General features: G+C 37.7%; 1 protein-coding gene across 1 annotated transcript in view; it reads left to right on the top strand.

The window, feature by feature from the left end:
- LOC149564482 (uncharacterized) overlaps positions 1-24,237 on the top strand; it is a 45,515-nt gene that overhangs the window by 11,208 nt on the left and 10,070 nt on the right. Inside the window, exon 2 of the mRNA XM_089816854.1 lies at positions 19,637-19,875. Coding sequence (XP_089672980.1) covers positions 19,637-19,875 — 239 coding nt within the window. The remainder of the gene's footprint in view (positions 1-19,636; positions 19,876-24,237) is intronic.

Here is a 24,237-nt window from a genome sequence, read left to right as displayed (position 1 = left end):
CTAATATTTGGATAAGTGGATTGGGTCGTTATTGCATTTTAAATTAGATGAACTTAAATATTGTGAAATACTTTATTGTTTCCGTATTTATGTCTTATTTGTCTCCACAGGAGTTAAGGTGCATTTTAGACTAATTTAAATTGCATTCATATAATTGATCCGTCGTGTCTGAATTATTAAATTTATTTATAGTTTAATATATTGAACTTTATAAAGTTGTACGTTTCAACTTATAATGTTGACTCCGATTGCCCGTTTAATTAGGCACTGGTCTTTAACTCCTGATTCATAATCCATATGCTGGCAATTGTTTCATTTCTTTCCATTGAAGAATTAATATATTCATTCATTGCAATCATCTATAATAATCACTTTTATTTAAAAACATTCGTACAATTATTTACTTTTATTTTTTCGTAATTTGTAAATCCTTCTATAATTCTTGCCATTTTGAAAGCTTTCATTGCATTCGCGTTCTAGTTGATCTGTTTTATGTGTCTTGGATCTAAGTGTTTCGTCCAAGGCCAAGTACACCCACCTCGGTTTTGCAGAGTCAGAAGTGCAGGGAACTCGGACTGTGTTGTTCAGTTCCGTCATGTTGGCCTTAACTGGTTGGATATCCCAGCGTCGAGCAGGCAAGGCTCGTAGGATTCCAATCTGCGGTTTTGGGAACCAACAGAAGGAAACTATAATGTTATGAAAAGCCATATCATTCTATCATATCTCCTTGTATGCTGTACTTTTTTGTCGATTCTCTTTGGTTAATATTGTATGTTGAATGGTTATAATTGTTGGAGTAATAGGACTGCTGCAAGTGTAATTGCATTGCCATGTGTTTGGTATATGTTTTTCAAATGCAACTATCAATATTTATATGGAGAATGAGCTGTGAATAGACATGTCTCTTCAGGGACATGTTTATTCATGATATTAATCATTATAATTTTATACATACATATATGTACATATACATATATATATACAAATTATATATTATCTCTTTCTCTAATATATAAATAATAATAAAATATATATGTATATATATATATATATATATATTTATGCACATCTCATATATATATATATATATATATATATATACACACACACATATACATATCTTCGCTAGAGTTTATTAGACTGAAGTTAGAAAACATTAACACAACCTCTTAGCTAGGGAGGATAAACACATAACCATATAATACCTCAATGTAATATAAGAAAATTGAATGTCAACTCATTTGACATTATGGTGTCAACTCATTTGACATTTGAATATCAACTCATTTGACATTTGATTTCTTGTATGTCGACTCATTCAAAATTTGTATGTCAACTCATTTGACATTTGAATGTCAACTCATTTGACATTCACTAAGTTCCTTTGAGTAATAGGCTCCTGAATGTCAAGCTGCAAGATATTCACCAAGTAATGTGAGTAATGGCCTCCTGAAGTCAACTTATTTGACATTCACCAAGTACTTTGTGTAATGGACTCCTAAACATCAATTTGCATACCATTCACCATGTATTCAAAGTGTTTATAAGGTATGTGCATTCACATTCTCATAATGCGTACCATATAAACATCCGCAATGCAAAGTATAATCTATCATGATCAGTATAGACATTATAAGATATCCATCATAATAGATTAAGTTATTGAAATATCATCGCCTTTCAATAACATCTGCAAATACAAGTGATAATCATTTGGAAGTCGTCACTTCCTAATGATATACATAGGGAGGCCCATATAGTTCTTAAGAACATTCAGGAATCACAATCTTCTTGACTGCTACAATTTATTGATTACTAGAGAATCCATCTTCAACATGGTCTACTCCCTTTTAATCAATATGTTTGAGATCACTGAAGGTTGAAGGAACCATCTCCTCTATATTCTACCTCTCTTTTAAGGTTGCATCTATTGAAATTTCAAGCTCCTTTTGAATTTGAATCTCCCTTTGAATTTTAAATCAATCTTCCTTTTCATACAATAATATTGTCAGACGAAAAGATCAAGGCACATCATTCTTATAATAATAATAATGATAATACCTTTAATAATTATTCTCAATAAGATGGATTATTCAATTTGTATACGATTCATTTCATTATATATATAGCTATAACATGTCATACTATAGTTATTCAAATAAAACATCTTGTATTCAAATAATAACATGTCATGCTACAAAAGTATAATAACTTATATTCAAATAATGCATAAACATTATATCACACCTTAACTCAATCCATGTTTCATGAACCACTGCATAATACTTCTTAGACTTCACCTTGGGTTTATCCGCTGCAATTGTGATGCCACCTTTTCAGTTGGCTGTTCTTAGTAGTCATTATTGGAATGTTTTGTATATATATGATTTTACTTCCCATTTGATTCCAAATCAGATGATTACAGACTGGATTGAGCATCCAACTCCTATTTTCTCCTCTATTTATTCATGGCGATTTGTTCCAAACACAAGTAAGGTATAAATTTATTTCAAGATCAAATCAAAGCGTCTACCTGTAGTACACATTTTCCTTTTGACATTTGTGCTTATAGAATATTCGACTTCTTATTTAATACTTCCGTTTTATTTCCTTTTGATACCATTTGATGGTGGTCATGTATCTATTATGCGAATGGGATTATTGCCTTAAAGATGGAGAAAATGGTAAATTTTGTTTCCCTCTATAGTTCATACCTTCTTCACTTTATCTTTAAAAACCCACTTTGCAGTTTTCTCCTAAAGCTTTACAGAGTCTCATCCTCCTAAGGCTTTGATTTATTCCATTCATCATCTTAATATATTTTTCCTCTACATTTGCAGCCAGCTCTGATACCATGTTGGAGTGACAAGATCGTTGCAAATGTAATTGCATTGCCATGTGTTCAGTATATGTTTTTCAAATGCAACTATCAATATTTATATGGAGAATGAGCTATGAATAGACATGTCTCTTTAGGGACATGTTTAATCATGATATTAATCATTATAATTATAATTATAATTATATATAAATGATATATTATCTCTTTCTCTAATATATAAATAATAATAAATATATATGTATATTTATGTACATCTCATATATATTAAATATATATACACATATCTTTGCTAGAGTTTATCAAACTGAAGCTACAAAATATTAATAATAATTGCATTATATTGGCAATACATCTCAAATTAGGCATCTAACATTTTGGTGTCATTACCTAAGTCCAAATGTGGAGGTCTGAAGAAGTGGGATAGGTAGGATGGTGACACAACGGGTCATCTCTTGGACCAACAAGTCTTGGTAATTGATAGTGATGTCAAGGATGTATAGAAGTGACCTGAGAAGACTACTTGACATACAATTTGGTTCGCACATAGGATGTGTCAGTCCATTAGTACATGCAGTGAGGGGCTTGAGAGAGAAATGTCTCCATTGGCATTGTATGTGCCAAATTAATGGTGAATGGTTTAGTGTATGATATTCTGGATAGCCTTCTAAGGTTGTTGGCTTGCACATTTGTGGAAGTCTAAGAACAATGTGAGGCAAGGGAAACATAACAACGCAACAAGGAAATACTGTAATTGTACAAAGAAAGGAACCCAAGGGAGAAAGAATCACACAACACAAGTTGGCACTACACTCCTCGCAAACAAAATTAATGCCCTTGCTGCCAAATAAAGTCAAAAGGCACATGAGGAAGGAAGCATAATTTGAGATGCAGAGATTTTAGTAAGGTCTTTGCAGACCCAACAACAAGCTGAGAGATGACAATGGATACAACAACTTATGGGAAGATCTTCTAGCCCTGTCAACAATCAGAGTACCATGAGTACGTACACTGATGGGGAGTCTCTACCAAGCATTCCCTATGTGCTGCAAGCATGCAACATAGATAGTTGAGAGAGAAATTCTATGTAGGCAAAAATAGAGCCATTGGAGCACTCCAAGGATGTATAAAAGAAAAGGATCTAGAGGGAGAGGTAGCTGATATGTTTCAAAGTACCCTACAGGGCATTAGGGATCTTACTATATCGGAAGAAACATGGATAGGGAGAACAAAACTATAAGAATTTGGCTTAGCCCAGAATTCACCCAAGACCAAAGAACTCAAACACAAGCACAACAGTAGACCAACGGAGAGAGAGTATGATCAGAATGACGATATATTCATTCAATATGCCATATATGCCATATTAAGAGTACACTAGGAGTGCCTATATATAAAGGCCTCAGGAGAGCTTCTAGAATGCATAGAAGTCAGCATCACGATAAGTCATACAACCAGGCACGTGTCCATTAGATATGGGTTATCCTCCATTAAGCACGGAATTAAGTGTGATGACGTGAGGATAAGCCTACAATGGTGTAGCACGCAAATTAGTGGTGTAGACAGCATGTCCTAAATTAGGAGTGCGAATAACTATGTTGTCAACATGACAACTCAGTGAGTGATGCAAACTCCAGTGTTGTAGACACCATGTGCATAATTAGAGTTGCGCACTTCTATGAGAGTACACAAACTCCTAAGTGTCTCACCTAAATAAATAATAAAATAATGCAAAATAATTAAATAATACATTCACCTAAGTAAACTTAACTGTAAATAGTGAATACTTATTTACACCAATAAAAACCCAAAACTCTCAGGAGTATTGAAATCATCAAGGCGGGTGCGACTGCAAAGGGAGAAGAGAAGATGACTCGTGCATGTCGAGAAGTACAAAGGAAGTACAAGGATGCGGAGGAGTTACTGACCCACCCAAGTCTAATAACACACAAGTTGCCCATAGTGGGGGAAAAATAATGAATAAACTAGACAAAAAAAAGCTATCCAAATTCAATAGCAATGGACCTGAGGACCCATCCTGCCATTGTAAAATGTACGTGACCATCTAGGAGGCAAGGGGATAAGACGACGAGGATTACTAGCTGAAATCTTTCCCAAGCACCTTAGCAAGTATGCAATTGACTGGTATAGAGACCTCCCAATATTTGAGAGAATGATTTGAAAAACCTAAAGCAAGCCTTTGAAACAAAATTCAGGCTGCTCCGTGATGACGATGAGGTGGTAGAAAAAATATACAATGCCTGATAAGGGAAGAATGAAATAGCTCAAACCTACCATTGTAGGCTAAAGAACTGATTGGTAAATTGGAAAACCAACCAGCCGATGGGGTGAAGAAGAGATGGTTTATAGGACTAACACCCTTCATCTAGAAGAAAATGAAGGTACTATCTCCATCCTTGTACAAGGAGGTGTGTAATCTGGCAATGGACATTGAAAGTGAAATAAAACATCAAGAGGGAAGAAGAGGGTTAGTAATAATGATGACGGGGGTGATGATGAGGGAAATCCTAGATGATCCAAGAATTCCAAAAGATGCCATGCGGATGATGAAGAAAATGAGAGCAGAGATGGAGACAAAGGAGAGTAAAGAAGTATAGTTTACTGAGTGCAAAATTGAAAGGCACACTAGGGCCAATTGTCCCAAGTAATCTTTTTGTGACCTCTTCCAAGTATTGGGACACTTCATTAAGGAGTGCATGTACAACCTAAAGGTGAGGAACAACCAAGTGCTCTTTACATAGGGGGAATAGGCAACCCCACCAACCTCACCACCAAGACCCCCAAACTCTAATGCCTCACTTGGGGGCTACCACAACAATTAAAAAGGCAACAATGAAAACATAAACACTTCAAAAAGTTGCATCCAGTATGATGCAAAGGGATGACTAATGATACAATACCCCAGGTGTAGTGAATGAGGTCACTTTGTTTAGGACTGTTAGAGTGAGCAAGGAGGTGGAAGTATTCTGAAATGGTGTGGTCCTGAAAACCATGAAGATTTTGATTTTCCTAACGTGTAATGTCCCCATTTTTAGCAGGTTCTTGCATTTGGCCAAGTCAGTTCACCATAGCGACCCTCGTGAGCTGACAGGGCATTTTGGGGGTCTTAGTTGTAGATTTACTATTTTTAGTAAGTCTATTTTTAGTAGTTTCTATTTTTGGCAGTGCAATGGGTGGCTTGGTAGTTGGTTGTCACCTACAGTTGATTAGGTTAATAATTGCATGAGCTCTTACTTATTTATTAATCATTAAGTTGGATTATTATAATAATGTTTATATTATAATAATAATGACTTTAAGAGATATTTCTAAAAAGCGTATTGGAAAGTTTCTAGTGTTGAGTTCTTTTGGGAAACTTCCGCAATTTCTGAAGTGGAGTTTTAAGGAAACCTTGGCCAACGAAAGCTTATAAATGAGAGCTCACTTCATTGGGAAAGACATGCTTGGAAAATATATTTGCTTTTTGTGCCTTTGTGGCTTTTTTCTGATTTCTAACTCGGGAGCCCTTGCTGAAGTATAAGGGTCTCGTCTGAGAAGTTCTTGGCAATTGTGCTGAAGTATACAATTGGCCAACATTCTCCTACTGTATTCCTGTAGCTAAGGAGAACGATCTTGATTATTATATCTTCTTGATCATCTGACTAAGGCTTTGAGAAATTCTAAGAATTCTGAGTTTGGTGTTTGCAAATTATGGTGAGATATATAATTTGCCTTCCTCTTCTATTGTGATTTTTGTGACTAAGAAGAGCTGCATATTGGTGCTTGCATTGGAATTTGGTGGACATATCAATTGAGAATTTTCATTTCAATTCTGAGATTGTCCTGGGAGGTGCGATTTGTGTAATCAGAGAATTCAGCAATCACACTAGCCATATGGAGTTTAAAGGCTGAGAATTTCAGTAAGGAATCTAGGTGCCAATATCTTTGTGTTTGCGGGTTTGCTGATAGAAGTAACCATCAATTTTGTGCCCTGCAATATTGATTTCTATTCCTGTGTTCTTCCCTTCTTGGCCATGGCTGGTCTATATACCTGCAATTTCCTTATTAGAGGGTGCACATTCATTGATTAGGGTCAGCATTCTATTAGCAGGGGCAAGAGTTGTAAAGGTGATGGTCGGCGGTTGGAAATTGTGAAGACCAATTCATTCTCGGGGTCAACGTATTGGAGGACTAGTTGAGAACACCTACATTGTGTGTGACAAATAAAAATCAGGTTCTAGTAATTATTAATTAGTTCCAGAATTTTATGCAATCAATTTGCTTTCAATGGCAACAATAAATTGCAAGTGGGTGCATATATCTTAGATTCTTAACATATGAGTGGCAATTGTTTCAAAATAAAGGGAAAAGAGATTCAATATTGTCTATTTAGTGAAAATTCAGTATTATTATTGAGAATTTCAGCATTTCCAATTCTGATAAAATTTAAACACATACTTTGATAACCGAATTGCTGACCAACTGTTTGACAAAATGTCAAACTCCTGATTTGTCAAGGTAATTGATGTGTTATGGTTTAATTGTTGATTGTAACCGGCTAGGGGTTTTTACAGTGGTATTAGAGCGGTTTCCTGCCATCCCGTGGAGTAGGAAAGTTATTTCATTTTCAAATCTATTGGCCGAGTGACTAGCACTTTGATTTCTCTAGCTATGGACAAACATAGGACTGACAGTTTTAGAAGTTGGTGGAGTAACGAGGAAGTTAGCGTAAAAATGAATTCTTTGTAGGAGAGTATGGAGAGGGCAGCGAGGTATATGTTTTCCGCCTTTAGAAGACCAACATTGAGGTTGCAGGGAAGGAAGCTTGAGTTTTCCTCGATAGGTGTCTATGATGTAGATGTACCTATATTTAGTATGACACTTGGAAGTCTTATCCGTAGTGTTGATGATGGACTTGTTTCATAGGGACATGTGGATGTGTTGGTGCCCGTAATGGATAGCAGCACTGAGCTTCAAGAGGTTGAGGCTCCCAAAGTAGTCACTATGATTAGTTTAGAGGCAGTTGATGATGTAGTTGTCACTGACTTTTTAGACTCACCGGAGGAGGGAGTAGTTATTGGTGACTTATATGTTAGCTACTGTAGTGTTGCTCCAGTACAGGAGGTAGTTGCTTCCTTAGGTGGGACCGAGGCATGTATGGAGTCACCCAACTATGATGTTGGTGATATAGGTGTTACAATGAAGTCAGGAGATGTGGATGCAAATGGTATGGATACATCTGATGATATACTTAATGATGCTATGAGTTGCACCGTATGATATCCCTTATCAAATATTGGGTGATGACTTCTAGGAGGTTTTGGATAAGTCCCAGGATCGATGTTTACACGATCCTATGATTGAGGTGGAAGCTGAGACATGTGAGGAGATTGATATTGTGAGGGCTTCCATTTCTTTGGATGAGGAGTTGGTTGAGGTACCTGGTAGCTGTATCTCGGATGTGGAGTTGTGCGAGGATGATGGCACACGTATGAGTGATCTTGTGGTGAGAAGTGTTGGTTCAGTTTCCTATCATAGTGTAGTTAGTGAGAAAGAGAGATTGCATAGGAGTCAGGGGTTACAGAGGCATCATGTGACCAGTCAGCTGAAGGTTAGTGATAGTGACATTTCTTCAATTCTTGGGCACTATGATGTTGTCCGTCAGATGCTAGTTACATCTAGTTGGGGTGCTCCTATCTCTGATAATCGTAGTGATATTACTCTTTCTCTAGTAGAGGTTCATGTGCTTCGAGAGGCTGTCAAGACCTTGAAGCATAATTACTCGCAGCTAGTTGTTGACCAGGATGACCTTCTAGAGTGGGGTAGCACCTATCATGAGACATTGTTAGAGAAAGAGGAGGTGGTGGAGCTCACCCAAGAGCTTGGGGTGATTGTGGACTCTCTTCAGTGTACTTAGTGGGCTCTTCAAGAGTCATCGTCATGATTGGATGAGGTGACTGTGGAGTTGGAGCATGTTCAGACCTCACCAGCCCCAAATCCAGTTCAGTTGCCTATTGTGGTTGGTGGTGAGTTTGCTTCTATGGTTGGGGATGATGGATGTGATGATGTGGCCAACACATCCGTCCAAGATATGGGTGCAGTAGGTACGGATGAGGTGAGTATCAGTAGAGTTGGGCTCTCATGCTGATTTGCTTCCTTTTGCTAGAAGCGAATCTATTCCTTCATCTCATACAGTTGATAGCATTGGATAGTTGGCAGTGCCACATTTTCAGAGGGATCAACTATGGGTTGCGGGGGAGTAGGTTGATGCTTCCACATATAAATTCTATTGTATTGAGCCATTCATGGAGTATTTTCTTGAGAGCTCGGATTTGCAGGAGGATATATACAGGGATTCTGAGGGTAGTCTCATTCGGGGCTCTCATGCTATACGATGTTTACTAGGGAAGATTGTAGAGACCTTGGCTACAATGCTTGTTTACCGCATAGGTTAATTGAGTAACGCACACGGACAATGAACACGAACAGAAACAACAGTACTCCTTTTATTCGCATATGCCAAGAGATTCCATACAGAGCATTCGATAAGATAAGATAAGATGATTTACAACGATCCCAGACAGGGTATAAATACTTTCCGCTGAACCTTCTCGAAGGGGTTTGTCGGCTGCATAACAATCCTAATCTATCTGTCGGCTACAAATCTTTACCGACGACATGAACACGTCAGCTACAAAATCTTTACCGATGACACCACCCTGTCAGCTACACAATATTTACAGAGATTAATTGATTGGATTGCCCACGATCCTAGTTGACCAATAGTTCAACGTTAGAGATTGGAGCCATCTTCTGATTCCTAGATTGATACTGATTAACCCTTGACAGAGATTGGGAGTTTTTATCGACATTACGCTGTGAGGAGTGCTCATCTCTTTTAGTTTGGCCCATAGGTAGAGGATTTGGTTTCACTTTGGTGTAGGTTGGCTCCAGTTTCATACCATCCTTTATAGATAGGATTGATAGCTACAAATTTGACCCCGTGCAGTCTCTACACACCCAGGACACTTTGGCAGAGGTTGGAGTTGGTGGTAGTGTTTGAGGTACCAATGGTTGTTACCATCTCCACAATGCAGTTGGGTGTGAGTATCAGTTTGATGAGGACTCAGGCATTGACAGAGTTGGTATTTTAGTTGCGTTGAGTTTCGATGGGTTGTTGCCTTCATCAGCACCTCGGGTTAGTTTTTAAATGATTCTGATGTTGATGTTGATTATTTGGGTGTTGGTGCTATAGGAGTTGCTTGTACACAGTAGGGATGGTACGCAGTTCTACCTTTGGGATATAAGTGTATTATGTGTTCATTTTGCTCCAGGATTGCTTGGGACAAGCAATCTTAGGGAGGGAAAGCAATCTTGGGGAGGGAGGACTGTAATGTTCCCATTTTTTGCAGGTTCCTACAATTGGCCAATTTAGTTCACCATAGCGACTCTCGTGAGCTGATAGGGAATTTTGGGGGTCTCAGTTGTGGATTTACTATTTTTAAGTCTATTTTTAGTAGTTTCTATTTTTGGCAGTGCAGTGGGTGGCTTGGCAATTGGTCGTCACCTGCGGTTAATCAGGTTGATAATTGCATGAGCTCTTATTTATTTATTAATCATTAAGTTGCATTATTATAATTATGTTTAAATTATTATAATAATGACTTTAAGAGATATTTCTAAAAAGCATATTGAAAAGTTTCTAGTGTTGAGTTCTTTTGGGAAACTTCGACAATTTCTGAAGTGGAGTTTTAAGGAAACTTTGGCCAAAAAAAGCTTATAAATGAGAGCTCATTTCATTGGGAAAGACACTTGGAAAATATATTTGCTTTTTGTGCCTTTGTGGCGTTTTCTAATTTCTGACTTCGGAGCTCTTGCTGAAGTATAAGGGTCTCATCCGAAAAGTTCTTGGCGATTGTGCTAAAGCATACAATTGGCCAACATTCTCCTATTGTATTCCTATAGCTAAGGAGAATGATCTTTATTATTATATCTTCTTGATCATCTGGCTGAGGCTTTGAGAAATTCTGAGAATTTTGTGTTTGGTGTTTGCAAATTATGGTGAGATATATAATTTGCCTTCCTCTTCTACTGTGATTTCTCTGATAAGAAGAGCTGCATATTGGTGCTTGCATTGCAATTTGGTGGACATATCAATTGCAAATTTCCATTTCAATTCTGAGATTGTCCTGGGAGGTGTAATTTGTGTAATCAGAGAATTCAACAATCACACTAGCCACGTGGAGTTTAAAGGCTGAGAATTTCAGGAAGGAATTTGGGTGCCAATATCTTTGTGTCTACGGGTTCACTGATAGAAATTACCATCAATTTTTTGCCCTACAATATTGATTACTATTCCTACGTTCTTCCCTTCTTCGTTGTGGCTGGTCTATATACCTGCGATTTCCTTATTAGAGGGTGCACGTTCATTGATCAGGGTCGGCATTCAATTAGCAGGGGTGGGAGTTGTAAAGGTGATGGTTGGCGGTTGGAATTGTGAAGACCAATTCATTCTCAGGGTCAACATATTGGAAGACTAGCTGAGAACACCTACATTGTTTGTGACAAATAAAAATCAAGTTCTAGTAATTATTAATTAGTTGCAGAATTTTATGTAATTAATTTGTTTTCAATGGCAGCAATAAATTGCGAGTGGGTGCATATATCTTAACATATGAGTGGCAATTGTTTCAAAATAAAGGGAAGAAGTAATTCGATATTGTCTATTCAGTCAAAATTCAGTATTATTATTGAAAACTTCAGTATTTGCAGTTGTGATAAAATTTAAACACATACTTTGATAACTGAATTGCTAACCAACTATTTGACAAAATGTGGAACTCCTGATTTCTCAAGGTAATTGATGTGTTAAGGTTTAATTGTTGAACTAAACCGACTAGAGGTTTTACATAAGGGGAAGATCGTAAACATGATAGAAGTAACATACCTTGAAGAGGAAGTCCTTGAAATCATGAGACTCCAGGTTAAGAAAGCTACATAGCCTGATCCGTGTATAGAGAAGGAAAGACTGAAGGAAGCCATGGTTGAGATGGAGTTTGGAATTAAGAATGGAGGTAGCGCATTGCTAGTACCCCGATACTATTGACACAAGAAACCAACATCATATGAGAGATGTCATAGACAACCATCCCAGTATGAGTGGAAGACCTAGCGGAGACACTACTAAATTGAAGAAGGCAATTGCTAACATTGGTGATAAACAGGGTAGTTAGGAGGTTGGCGAGCAGAGGTTAGAAGAAATATGAAAATGAACCTAGAAAAGATACTTCTGCAAGTGGCGCCACAAAACCTATATTGTTGGCAGTAAGTGTGGGACCCCAATAGTAGTGGAAATGGAAATTATGGGTAATAACCTCACCAACACAATTCTGGATGGATGCTCTAGAGTAAATGTGCTTCCAGAGGGAAACACGGAAGGATCTTGGCAAACCCATGCTTTGGCAACCAACCTTCCACTTGGTAGGCACAGACCAACATGGTATATAACCAATTGGGTCACTCATGACCTAGAAAGTAATTATTGGGACCTAACAATTCTTCTTAGACTTCGTGGTCACCTCTTTAGAGAAGAAAGGTTGTGATGCCCCCCTCGGGAGAGGATGACTTGGCACATCAAAGGCAAACCAAAATTAGAAGAATACTATCTCCATCAAGAGTAAAGGGAGGAAATATGTCATTGACCCCCCGAAATGAAGCAGTGAACCATAAATTGGCATCAAATTCCGAATCTGATGAGACACTGAGGAAGAAGGGATGGAGCCCAATGACGAAGGAGTATTGAGGCTGGGGAATTGCTCAACAGATGAAGCCAGTTCCCTCAATGGGTTATTCCATTGGTAAATGGAGGATTACAACTTTTTTTTAGCTTAATTGTTACATGTTGGAAATCTTGGAAGTTGGGGAAACGAAGGACACTTACTCATGCGAGTACAACCAGTACAAGGAAGGAGTGAGAAGGGTGGATGACATTCCTACCCATTGGTTCAAAATGCACACAGAAATCAAATACGAAGAACCAAGTGTAGAAAATAAATTCAAAGACGACAAACCATAAAAGATGGCAAGGAAAATAAAGAAAGGGTACTTTAAAATTTTCAAAGGAAATATGCAAAATTCGAATAGGAAGGGCCAAGGATCAGACAAGAAAAGGAAACTACAATGTATGAGGACTTCGAAAAATAAAATATTTAAAAATAATTATACAGCTTAAAGTTGAGGTCAAAATAAAAAGAACAAGTAGAAAAAATAGAGAGGAAACAAGTCCTAATTGAGTAGCTAATGAAGAAAGGAATAATAAAGGAATACAGACCATACTGGTAGACTGTATTGGTGGAATAAAAATTGACTGGTGGACCATACAGACTGTACAAATTGTAGTGGTGAAATATAGGCCATACTAGTGGGCCATACAAACCACACTGGTAGAACTTACAAACCATAGGGAGGATTGTCCGTACAAGTTGTACGACTGTTGGGAGTCACATGGAAGTTGAGAGTGGAAGTGGCTTGGTAGTTGGTAGTCACATATCTGTTTGCAATGGCAATGACTTGGTAGTTGGTAGTCCCATGGTAGTTGCCAGTGGCAGTGACTTGGCAGTTGGTAGTCCCATGGCAGTGACTTGGTATTTGGTAGTCCCATGGTAGTGACTTTGTATTTGGCAGTCATATGGCAGTTTGCAGTGACTTGGTATTTGGTAGTCACATGGTAGTTGGTAGTGGACAACCACATGGCAGTTGGTAGTAGCAGTCACATGAAAATTAAAAATGGTAGTCAAGTGACAATTAGAAATGGTAGTCACGAGGTAGTTGGTTGGGCAGCCACATGGCACCTGGTAGTGGCATGGCAATTAGTAGTTACACTCACATTGTAGCAGGGAGTAAGATGGCATTTTTTAGAGACATGTATGCGGTACGAAAGATGGTTGACTATGGAGTCAGTAGTAGAGATGGTAGTAGAGTTGGCAATGGAGTTGGCAGTATAGTTGGAAGTATAGTTGGTAGTACCATTCCAATTAGCAATACCTTGGTAGTTGGCAACACTATAGTAGTTGGCAGTATAGTTGGTAGTACCGTGACACTTGGTATTGCCATGGAAATTGGTAGTACCTTGGCAGTTAGCATTACTATAGCAGTTAGCAGTATAGTTGGAAGTACCATGGAAGTTGGCAACACTATGGCAGTTGGCAGCACCATGGCACTTGGTAAGTTGGTAATACCTTGGAAGTTGGCAACATTATGACAATTGGCAATACAATGGCAGTTGGCAATGGGGAGATGGCAATTGGCAATTGGCAATTGGCATTGAGATGGTAGGGATGTTAGGAAGTGATCGTGAAGGGGGAGATATGGACAAATGACGACAAATTTCTATCAAAATTCTAGATGAAGGTGCAAGATATACTACCACCCTCTCCCACCTTGATGATGGGACACAAGGATGAGGAGGCTATCCAAACCCAACCAAAGACTATGGAGATTAAGGGTTGGTGTTGGTATATGGAGGAATAACAGGAAGTGGGAACCATTAGTGGAGAAAGTCCCATCCCTCCATTCACAGTTTTAGCACATAGATTCTTGGTAGATTTGTAGGCTACAACAACTGCCACACAAGACTTGGATGACTCAAAAGTTTGATGTGGAGTATATGCTCGTTGTCTAGAAGGAGACTATCCTACAAACTAGAGGGAAAGAGTTGGAGAAGTCAACATAGATGGAGGAGTAGAAGTTGGGGACTTTTGAGAAGGATCTCATGAACGCTTTGAGGTTGTCGAAGGCTGCACACGAGAAGTAGATAGAAGTTGATAGAGACTTGAAGATTTTGCATCACCAACTTGCACATCCCACCACTTTCTTGACTCGAGGGATGTCTTCTCATCCTGTCCTAATAGAGTTTTTGATGTTTTGTTTTCTATCATCTAGGAGACAACTTCTTTTTTGGGGGGGTGGGGGGGTGATGTAGGCTGCTATTATGCCACAATAATACTTTGTTAGTTAAGGTGTAGAGTAATTAAATAATTGTTTCCAAACGGTGTTAGTTAGCGTTAGTTGGTGGACTTAATCAATTGTCAATTCTATTTGTATCCGCAAGGGAAGGAAGTAAACTATCATTGTGATTGTGGAGGGAAACTATGTTTTTATGAAAAACCCATATTATTCTCTCATATCTCTTTGTATGTTGCACTCTCTTGGTTAATTTTCTTTGGTTAACACTATATATTGAATGGTTATCATTGCATTATATTGGCAATACATCTTACATTAGGCACCTAAAAAGATTACAATCTCTCCTTGTGAGGGGCGTCCTCCTGGAAACTACAAGATCTACCTGAGTTATGAGATTCCAAAAGAGATTCATAGCATGCAAGCTTCAAATTTGAGCATTGATGTGTTTGATGATTGGCTTCAGTGGGATCCTGACTCCAGGCATGCTAACGTGTATATCACAGTGACACAGTGGAAACTTGTTGGAGATTTTCTGGTGGTGTTCATAATAATGGTGCAACATCAAGATTTTAATGGATACTGGCACCAACATTCATGTTTGGTTTGGGAATGTGGAGCTTTGCAGCCAGTAAACTATTTGATGATGGATTGCTTAAGGGCAAGCAATCTTTGCGCCATGAGGATTTGTAATGTCCCAAATTTTTCAGAAGTGTCTTAATTAGGTTAACTAATTAAATGGTCCATAAATTTAAATAGCACAAACACTTATTTAATTAATTAATTTATTAAATAAAAAAGGGAACCCAAATTAATAAAATAAAAACTTACAAAAACAATCTCGACCTGCTGTAAATCTCTAGACACTTCTTGGAGGTCTTTATAAGGACATGGTTGGGCATTGTAAATCGTCATGGAATGTATTTGACTCTTCTTGTGTTTCTAGAAGCTGAAGGCTAAAGGTAGTTTGTATGCAATTTCAGAGGTGCAAGACCCTCCCCATTCTATATTTGTAGTTTCGACTTGAGTAACTCCTCACCCAAGTCTTCCATTGGAGATATGGCTTTAGATATTTCACTTTGTACTTCATTGTCAGATCTATCTCTACTGTGTGGCAATATAATTATAAATATATAGTTCTTGGCTATTCAATGTTGTTGGTGTAACTGTGTATCGATGATTCATTCCTATATTTTAATAATCTTATGACAGCATAATTATCTACAATTGGATTAGAACATTACCGTCCAAAGATAAAGGGTGTCAAGTGCAGTTGATTGAGGGTTGAAGGTGTTGAAGGTACTTTTCCCTTGGGTGCTTCCCTTGGGTTCTTCCCTCGATTAATCTCCCTTGGGTACTTTCCTCTAGGTGCTTCCCTCAAATACTTCCTTTGAGTTCTTCCCTTAGGTATTTTACCTCAAGTTCTTTCCCTTGAGTGCTTCCCTTGGGTATTTTCCCTCGAGTGTCTTCTCTCGGATGTCGGCCTTAGGTATTTCCCTTTGATATTTTCCATCGGGTACTTCCCTTAGGTGTTTCCCTTAGGTTCTTCCTTCAGATATTCCCTCGGGTACTTTGCCCTCAAGTACAATGGTATGTGACGTGTTGTGAAAAATTCAGGTATTGTGCAATTAGGTCCATTATAAATTGGTTTGCCATTTTGGACCTAGAAAGACTTTAGCACAACTCAAAGAGATTATTGGCCAAAGGAGGGATTCAAGATTGGGACTATATCATCTATTACCATATTGGAGAGATTGTGAGATGACATTAGCATGGATTTTCCTTTTAAGTTACCAAGGACATAGTGAAATAAGGACTTATTCTTTGTGGTTGTTGATAGATTTTTGAAAATAGTCCATTTGTAGCTTGCAAAAAGACAAATGATGGTACACATGTTGAAAATTAATCCTCATATAGGTTGTGATATTGCTATCAGGATTCAACTATGTAGTTTTTGAGTCAAACTCATTGACCCATATTTCATGAGCAGTGGTTTACATAAACCCATCTCTCATGAAAATGAATGGAATGCTTAGCACACATTGGATCTAGGTGATGCTCATAGAGGTGAAGTACTAGGACTTCCAAGGAGGTCACCCATCCTAGTACTATAGCTTGAGTGCACTTAACTACAAAGTTTTCTCCATGGTTAAACCCACTCTCCTTGCAACTACTGGAGGTCAATTTTGGTGACCTCTTGGGAAGTCTTGATGCTTCACCTCTGTGAGCATCACCTAGATCCAAAGTATGCTAAGCGTTCCATTAGTTGTCATGAGAGATGGGTTTGTGTAAACCACTACTCATGAAATATGGGTCAATGGGTTTGATTCAAAAACTATACAGTTGAATCCTGATAGGAATATCGCAATTTGACTTGCTGTGGAAAATATCTCCTACTTTTCACATATGTTGGTAGGCCGCTAGACTACATGGTTTACCAAAAAGTAAGTTTGAGGGACGTTTAAGGAGAACTTGTTTGAAGATATGAGGTATGCATTTAAAAATCAATTCTGTATATCGCCTTCAATTGGATGGTAGATCAAAGTTGTAAATTATAGCTTCAGAAATTCGTCAAGTGCTTAATTGGTGACAAACCTATACAATAGGATTTGGCGTTGCCACAAGCAGGATTTGCCTATAATGACTTTGTAAATAGGAGCATGAGTAAGACTCCATTCCAAGATGAGTACAGCCTAAGTGGTGTTTCAGTATTTAAGGTGACTTGGAAACACCCAGGGTCATAAGTGCTGAAAGCAAAGAGATTGTATGCAAGATTTTCATCAACAAATAAAGGAAGGAGTAGCCAACAGTATAAACAGAGCGTGAATTCAGAAAGGACAAAGGACTTTCGAAGTGGGAGATATGGTATTTGCACATCTATGGAAGGAGCGTTTCTAAGTCAGATGAACAAGAAGCTAAGAAGAGGAAAATTGGATCTTTTACAATTATGCAGAGATTTTCATCAAATGCCTTTGAGTTGGATTTACCTACAGGCTTCGACATCCCTATCCTTACCTTTTATAATTTCTATGCTTTGTACACTTACTATGAGGGAAAGACATTGCAGCAGCAAGAGAAAGAGGAAACACCGCTTAAAAGATGGGAGAACAATAGAGATTAAAAGTATTCTAGGTTCCAGAGCAAGCAGGAAAGTTAGAGGCAGAGAATACAATTAATATTTTCATATTTATAAGAAAGGCTAGCAGAGGATACTACTTAGTTGAGATCAGTAGAGATTGAGTAGTCTGGGTTCAACTTGCGGCAACAAGTAGTTTTGGTAATGAACAAGCAGACAAAATATTTTTAAATGGGTAATTAGATTGAAGAGCATCCTTTGGAATTCTTGACGTATGCTGATTTATTCCCCTACCTGTGACTATTTTGAAATTTAAGAGCTGTATGTTAAGTCATTTGAATTTAAATCTCTACAACTGTTTGTTTCAGAGGGCAGCCCAGCTACCTCCAGCCGCATTAATGGGTAGGAGATTTTGAGCTGGATGGAGTTTGAAACTAGGGGCCAAGGATTATTGAAGAGTTATTTGGGGTGCCCATACCTTTTAGGTGGATTTTGAATGAGATCTAGAGAGATACAGGTGGAGAAGAAGCCACAAGGAAAAGGGTTAGGACGAAAACAAAAGGTTCAGTTTTGAGGTGGTGGGAGATACCAGAAAGAGGAACAGGCAGAGACAAAGGACGAGCAGAAAGGAACAAAGAGAGTCAAGGAGTTAGAACTGTAAGTCTGCATGAGTCAGAGAAGGAAGGCTGCCAATCCCATAGTTGATCTGTGTTTTGATCTTCTGTGCATGGCTGTCAACTAAAAGAAAATGGGAGTGGTCTTTTATTTAATTCTATATAATGTATGTAAACAAGACTTCATTCTTAGTTATTGAGAAGGAATGATCACTTATTCTGAGCTGCTCTTTTTCATGTGTTGATGCCTGTTTGACTTGAATTGATTTTCTCTCTCTGCAAAGTTGGGTACCCTGTTCTGTGCTTCAGTGGTTGCTCAAGGGGACTGTTAGAAGCCTATACATATGTATGTATGTGTGTGCACATTTTCATTTTAACCTTTTGCAACATAAAATCGAAGTGGGGGGGTGGGTCCATTGAGGTTGGCATAAGGACTGCACAACTCCCTGTGAGCAGAGATATTTGACTTTCTCTTTGAGCTGTGTGAATTGCTTTCAACAATGACCTCCCATCACTAAACTGTGATTCTAAAATGTGTATTTGACTTGTCATGGTGCTGCTTTGTGTGTGTGGGGCACCATCAGAAGGCTTTCACAAAATTCTTTTTATAAGAGTGATTCATTTTCTCAAAATTGGCCTATGTTTCTATTTGGCGCAGTAAGTACCTATTATGTAAGTTTTTTCCCAAATTCTCAGAATAGTGTATTCAAATTGTCCCAAATTATTAAAAATTATAGTAAAAATTAATCCATGTTTCTGCAAATCGCAAAATATATGCTGATCCTCAACTCAATTTCGGCCCAAAATTTGTCTAGAATCTCATCTAATTTTGTATATTTTTTATTAGATGTCCTAAGGCACGGAGCTCTGAACAAAGGATATTCCTTTGGTCAGGTTTTTTATTAAATGTCCTATGGAATAGAGGTCTGGACAAAGGATATGTCTGTGGTCAGATTAAATTAATTACCAACTTGTGACTGATCTTGTATATTTAATATGTATCATATCTCCAGGGAATATAAATAAGGTTTATCATTTAAGTTCATTTCCTCCCACAGTGTAATTTTATAATGTTGATCAATTAAAATGTTTTGTAAGTAAAAATTGAAATGACAGATCTTGTTTTTATATATAAGTTTTTTTCAGATTGAGAATATGCGCTCCAAGTCCACAATTGGCAAGGATCAAGAGGGGACTCAATGACATTGATTCTGAAGAAGTTAAAACAACAGTACTTCTTGAAGATTATTTGGATTCTTCTCTGTTATCAATAGCAGTCTCAAAATATGCAGCAAGTGAGTCTATTTTGGGGAAAAGTAAAATTGTTCAGTCCTTTGAATGGCCAATTGATCAGCTTGAGCCAATGAATTCTATCAAGATAGTTGGTATGATCCTTTAACTTGTCTTATAGATTTTCTTGGATGTTTTATGGATTAAAGATGCCGGGTCTTATTAAGAACTTCTTTATCTGCCTTTATGTATTGGTTCAACTTCCTATATTTTTGGGCTTTCCTTGGTAATTCATCAGCAGGGTAAAGTGGTATCTGATAAGCAGGGAGATACAGAAGCTGTTTAACTACAAAATTAGCTACAAATGAAGCACTCACTAATCAATTATCACAGGCTTTCAAATATTTGTTTTCCTTGTTTAGATTTAGAAGCTTAATAAAGTGATACATGCCTTCTAAGAAGAGTGGAAAGAGTAAGAATTGTTGGGGACACATTATTACACAAAACTCCCCATAAACCTAATTACACAAAACAATTACATAATTACATAATGAGAGCTGGCTACAACAGGTAGACTCATTAGCTATCAATGTACAAATGAAGAACAATTAATACCAGTACCTTCTTGAAATTACACAAACTTATCTCTGGCCAAAGGTTTGGGAAAGTTCTCTGCAAGTTGTTCATTGGTTGGTGTGTAATCTAGTCCAATTCCCTGATGGAGGACATGCTCATGAATGAAGCAATGATTCACTTCAATATCCTTTGTGCAAGCATGAAACACTAGATTATTGGGTCCCTTCTACACACCTTGGTTATCACAGTACACAATCATGGGACTAGTTGTAGCGTCCTACCCCAGTTGGCTACCATTTTTCAGCTCTGAAGTGTAGTTGACCAGCATTATGTCAAAGAGTTTGATGGCACGCTGTGCTCTGAGTTCTGTGATTTGATTAAAATTTCAAAGTGTATGCAAGTGTATTTTACAAGCAGTAAATTCAATATTCATAATTTCCCATTTAATAAATATTTCATAGTTAAGAAAAATTACATTCTGACCTCAATTTTTGATAGTATGAACAGAGAAGAGTCAATTTCCATATATTGTACAACAAAAATCTTGTGCATCAAAATAGACAGTAAGCTCTAAAATTCTGACCTGTATGATAACAAGGTTGATTGACATTCATTTGAAGCCTCAGTAATAAAGATGCTAAGATTCGTTGATTTTTGACAGTCAACATCCTCACCAAACTAGGTCTCAATCTCCAGCAGTGATGCATCCTAGAATAATGTGGTATCAAATCCCAAACTCAAGGAAAGATTCACTTTATAAAGACATTATCTCAAAGAAATAAATCACTCATCCCAGAGCCAAATACACTAAGTTTGACATTCCTGTAAGATACAGAGTTGATATCATAGATGTCGCACCAGTTCAAACATCAAATTTGACATCCAACATATGAAGTCATTTACCACACAATCCAAAGCCAGAAATTAACATCTTTGTGCCAAGGAAAATTAATATCCATCTCTCAATGACTCATGCCATGGACAATTAGCTATGAACATAAATCTCGATTGGCTGGAGAATGCAACATCTTCTTAATGACTCCAATTGACTTTTCCAATACTGATGTAGGAGCATCCATGGTTAATGGTAATCAACATCAACCAAAAAGGAAGTATTTTAATTTTAATTTTCTTAATATTTAGTAAACTATGTAGCTGGAGAATTATTTGTAACATTTAGGCCAAAATATTCTACTTCACCACATTTGGACCTTGGACCTTGGATTCAGGTCTGCATCCGTTTTGGGTCCAAATTCGTGAGTGTATTCGCCCCGATCTGGGAAGGGTCTGTCTTTTACCCTGTGAGTTTGGATGGATCCGCAGGGCCATGGATATGCTAGGATTCTAGGGCAAAATACAAACCTTGCTCGGATCCCACGCGGACCCAGAAGGATCTGGATCCAACACGGATCCACGAGGTTCCATGGGAAAAAAGTACATAAAGTGGGTCCAACCTTCATTAAAAATGAGTTTTATAATATTTGTTTCCTCCTAACCATAAAACAACCCTTTTATTCAACCTTCAAATACATTTTTCTCACATTTGCTTTCTCTTTGTTGCAAGTTTGAAGTGAAGTGCTTGGATTCAAAGGAGATCAATTGTTGAGCTGCAAATACCTTGCAAGAAGTGATTAAGGTATGCATTTCAACCATTTTCTTTAGTTCTTTCATAGATTATTAATTTATTTGTAGTTTTTCAAAACTTATAATTTTTTTCAAGTTTTTGTAAAGTGTTGAAGCATGGTGTTTTTTCAATTTTTTTTCTTAGTTTGCAACAATCATATAATGAGTAGTCAAGGCTCAGTGGGTGTGTGACGTAGGCAAAAAGGATGAATAACTAGGGCCAAAGGCTCACCCAACTATCCAAACCACCCTACAAGAGTTAACACAATGGAAGAAAACACAGAACAACAACCAAAGGAGGAAGAAGAATGAAATACTTTTATTGATTCATCAAAATATCTTCATACATGCCTAGCTGTAAGGCCTTCTGGGTTACGACCAATTACAAATACATTCACATTTAAAGATCCAACTGCAAATTCACACTCTCGGTTGTGCTCTCTAATCTTCTTCCCAAAAACTTACCTAACTCTAAGCCTAAACATTCTATATATACTTGCCAAAATGGCTTACAGATTATTCTAGAACATTACATAAGAGGAAGGCCGACCCAACAACGGTCTAGATGCATCCCAAGAAAATATCTTAACATAAATGTCGCTAACAAAATAAATCCCGCAAGTCAGCTTGCAGAAATCATGTCCAAATGCTGACACTCGACATACATTGGGTAACTTAGTGAATGAAGAGTTACTTGGTGTACAGTGGGTAACTTGGCGAATGAAGAGTCACTTGGCGTACACTGGGTAACTCGACGAATGAAGAGTCACTTGGCGTACACTAGGTAACTTGGCAAATGAAGAGTCACTTGGCGTACATTGGGTAACTCGGCGAATGAAGAGTCACTTGGTGTACACTGGGTAACTTGGCGAATGAAGAGTCACTTGGCATACACTGGGTAACTTGGCGAATGAAGTCACTTGGCATACATTGGAGCTCCAGTAACTCGGCATCCACATGCAAAATGAACAAAAATGAGCAGGATAATAAGGCAACCCAGGATGCTCCTACATCAGTGTGGAGGGATCACAAAAATTCAAAATTAATAAGCAATCTCCTTTATGGAGACAACAAGAATTATACAATGTCTTGGGGGTGGGGCATACATATGGAACTGTAATTATTGCCATGTGCAATGTAGAAGCTCCTATTCCTAAGTGAAACTACATTTCCTTGGTCTTGGGGGTTAAGGAATTAACATGTGTGAGGGCAGTGGGGCAGATATGAAGGGATTGCTAGCTGCACAAATAGTAACTTAGCAAAAGAGAAAAAAGATGCAGATAAAGAACTTGCAAAAGGAAAAAAAAGTTCTTATAGAAAACAAAAATGTAAACCAACACTACCACCCAATCAACCAAGCATTAGAACACATCCTTTCTTTCCTATACCATCTTCAGATAATTAAGTTGTAGAACAAACTCCACTCACTACTTGTGAGAGAGGCCAATTAGATAGGTAGATGGTGTAGGAAATAAATGCAGCACCTTCTTGTTACCAAGGCCTTGGCTATGAAAAGGTGTGCACCACCTAATTACATGATGAGAGAAAAAATCTTGAGGCCCAAATTATACCAATAAAAGATTCTTGGGCTCATATGTGTGTGTCTATTGTTTTGGATGGATGGAAAGATTGTAAAAACCAACCATTAATCAATTTTATTGTTGTATGCCCCAAGGGGAAAATTGTTCTTGAAGGCGGTTGACTGTGAAGGGCAAGTCAAAGATGCAATTTTTTTTTTCCCGCTTTCTCATTGATGCCATAGAGTCAGTGGGTGCTGATAATGTTGTCCAAGTTATCATGGACAATGCAAAAGTATGCAGGGCTGCAGGGTTATTGATAAAGTCTAGAAATGATCATATCTTTTGGACACTGTGCATAGTCCACTCTCTCACTTTGTTGATGAAAGCAATTGGCATTGAGATAGACTAGGTTAAACAGATATATGAGGAAAGTCAAAAGACTCAAATGTTTGTGACAAATCACCACATGTCACAAGTGATTTTTAGGATTTTCTCAAACTTAGACTTATTGAAGATAAATTTGTAAATTTAAAATTTAATTTATATATTATTTGGATTACATAATATTTTTTTTTGTGTTGTTTATATTAGCACATTTTAGATGTGTTACAAACTTATGTTTAACATGTTCTTAGGTGGCCCAAACTCGCTTTGCCTCTCACACAATCATCTTGAGATGACTTGTGAGGGTAAAGGATGCATTGGCACAGATGCTCATTAGCCCCCAATGGGCATTTGGAAGACTTCCTATACAGCAAGGGCCCAAAAAGTGAAAGTGATGATACTAGATGATGATTG

Source organism: Cupressus sempervirens, chromosome 3 (assembly GCF_028749045.1).
Source record: "Cupressus sempervirens isolate cs-2001-9-10 chromosome 3, ASM2874904v1, whole genome shotgun sequence".
Taxonomy (NCBI): domain Eukaryota; kingdom Viridiplantae; phylum Streptophyta; class Pinopsida; order Cupressales; family Cupressaceae; genus Cupressus; species Cupressus sempervirens.
This window is presented reverse-complemented; position numbering and strand designations above follow the sequence as displayed.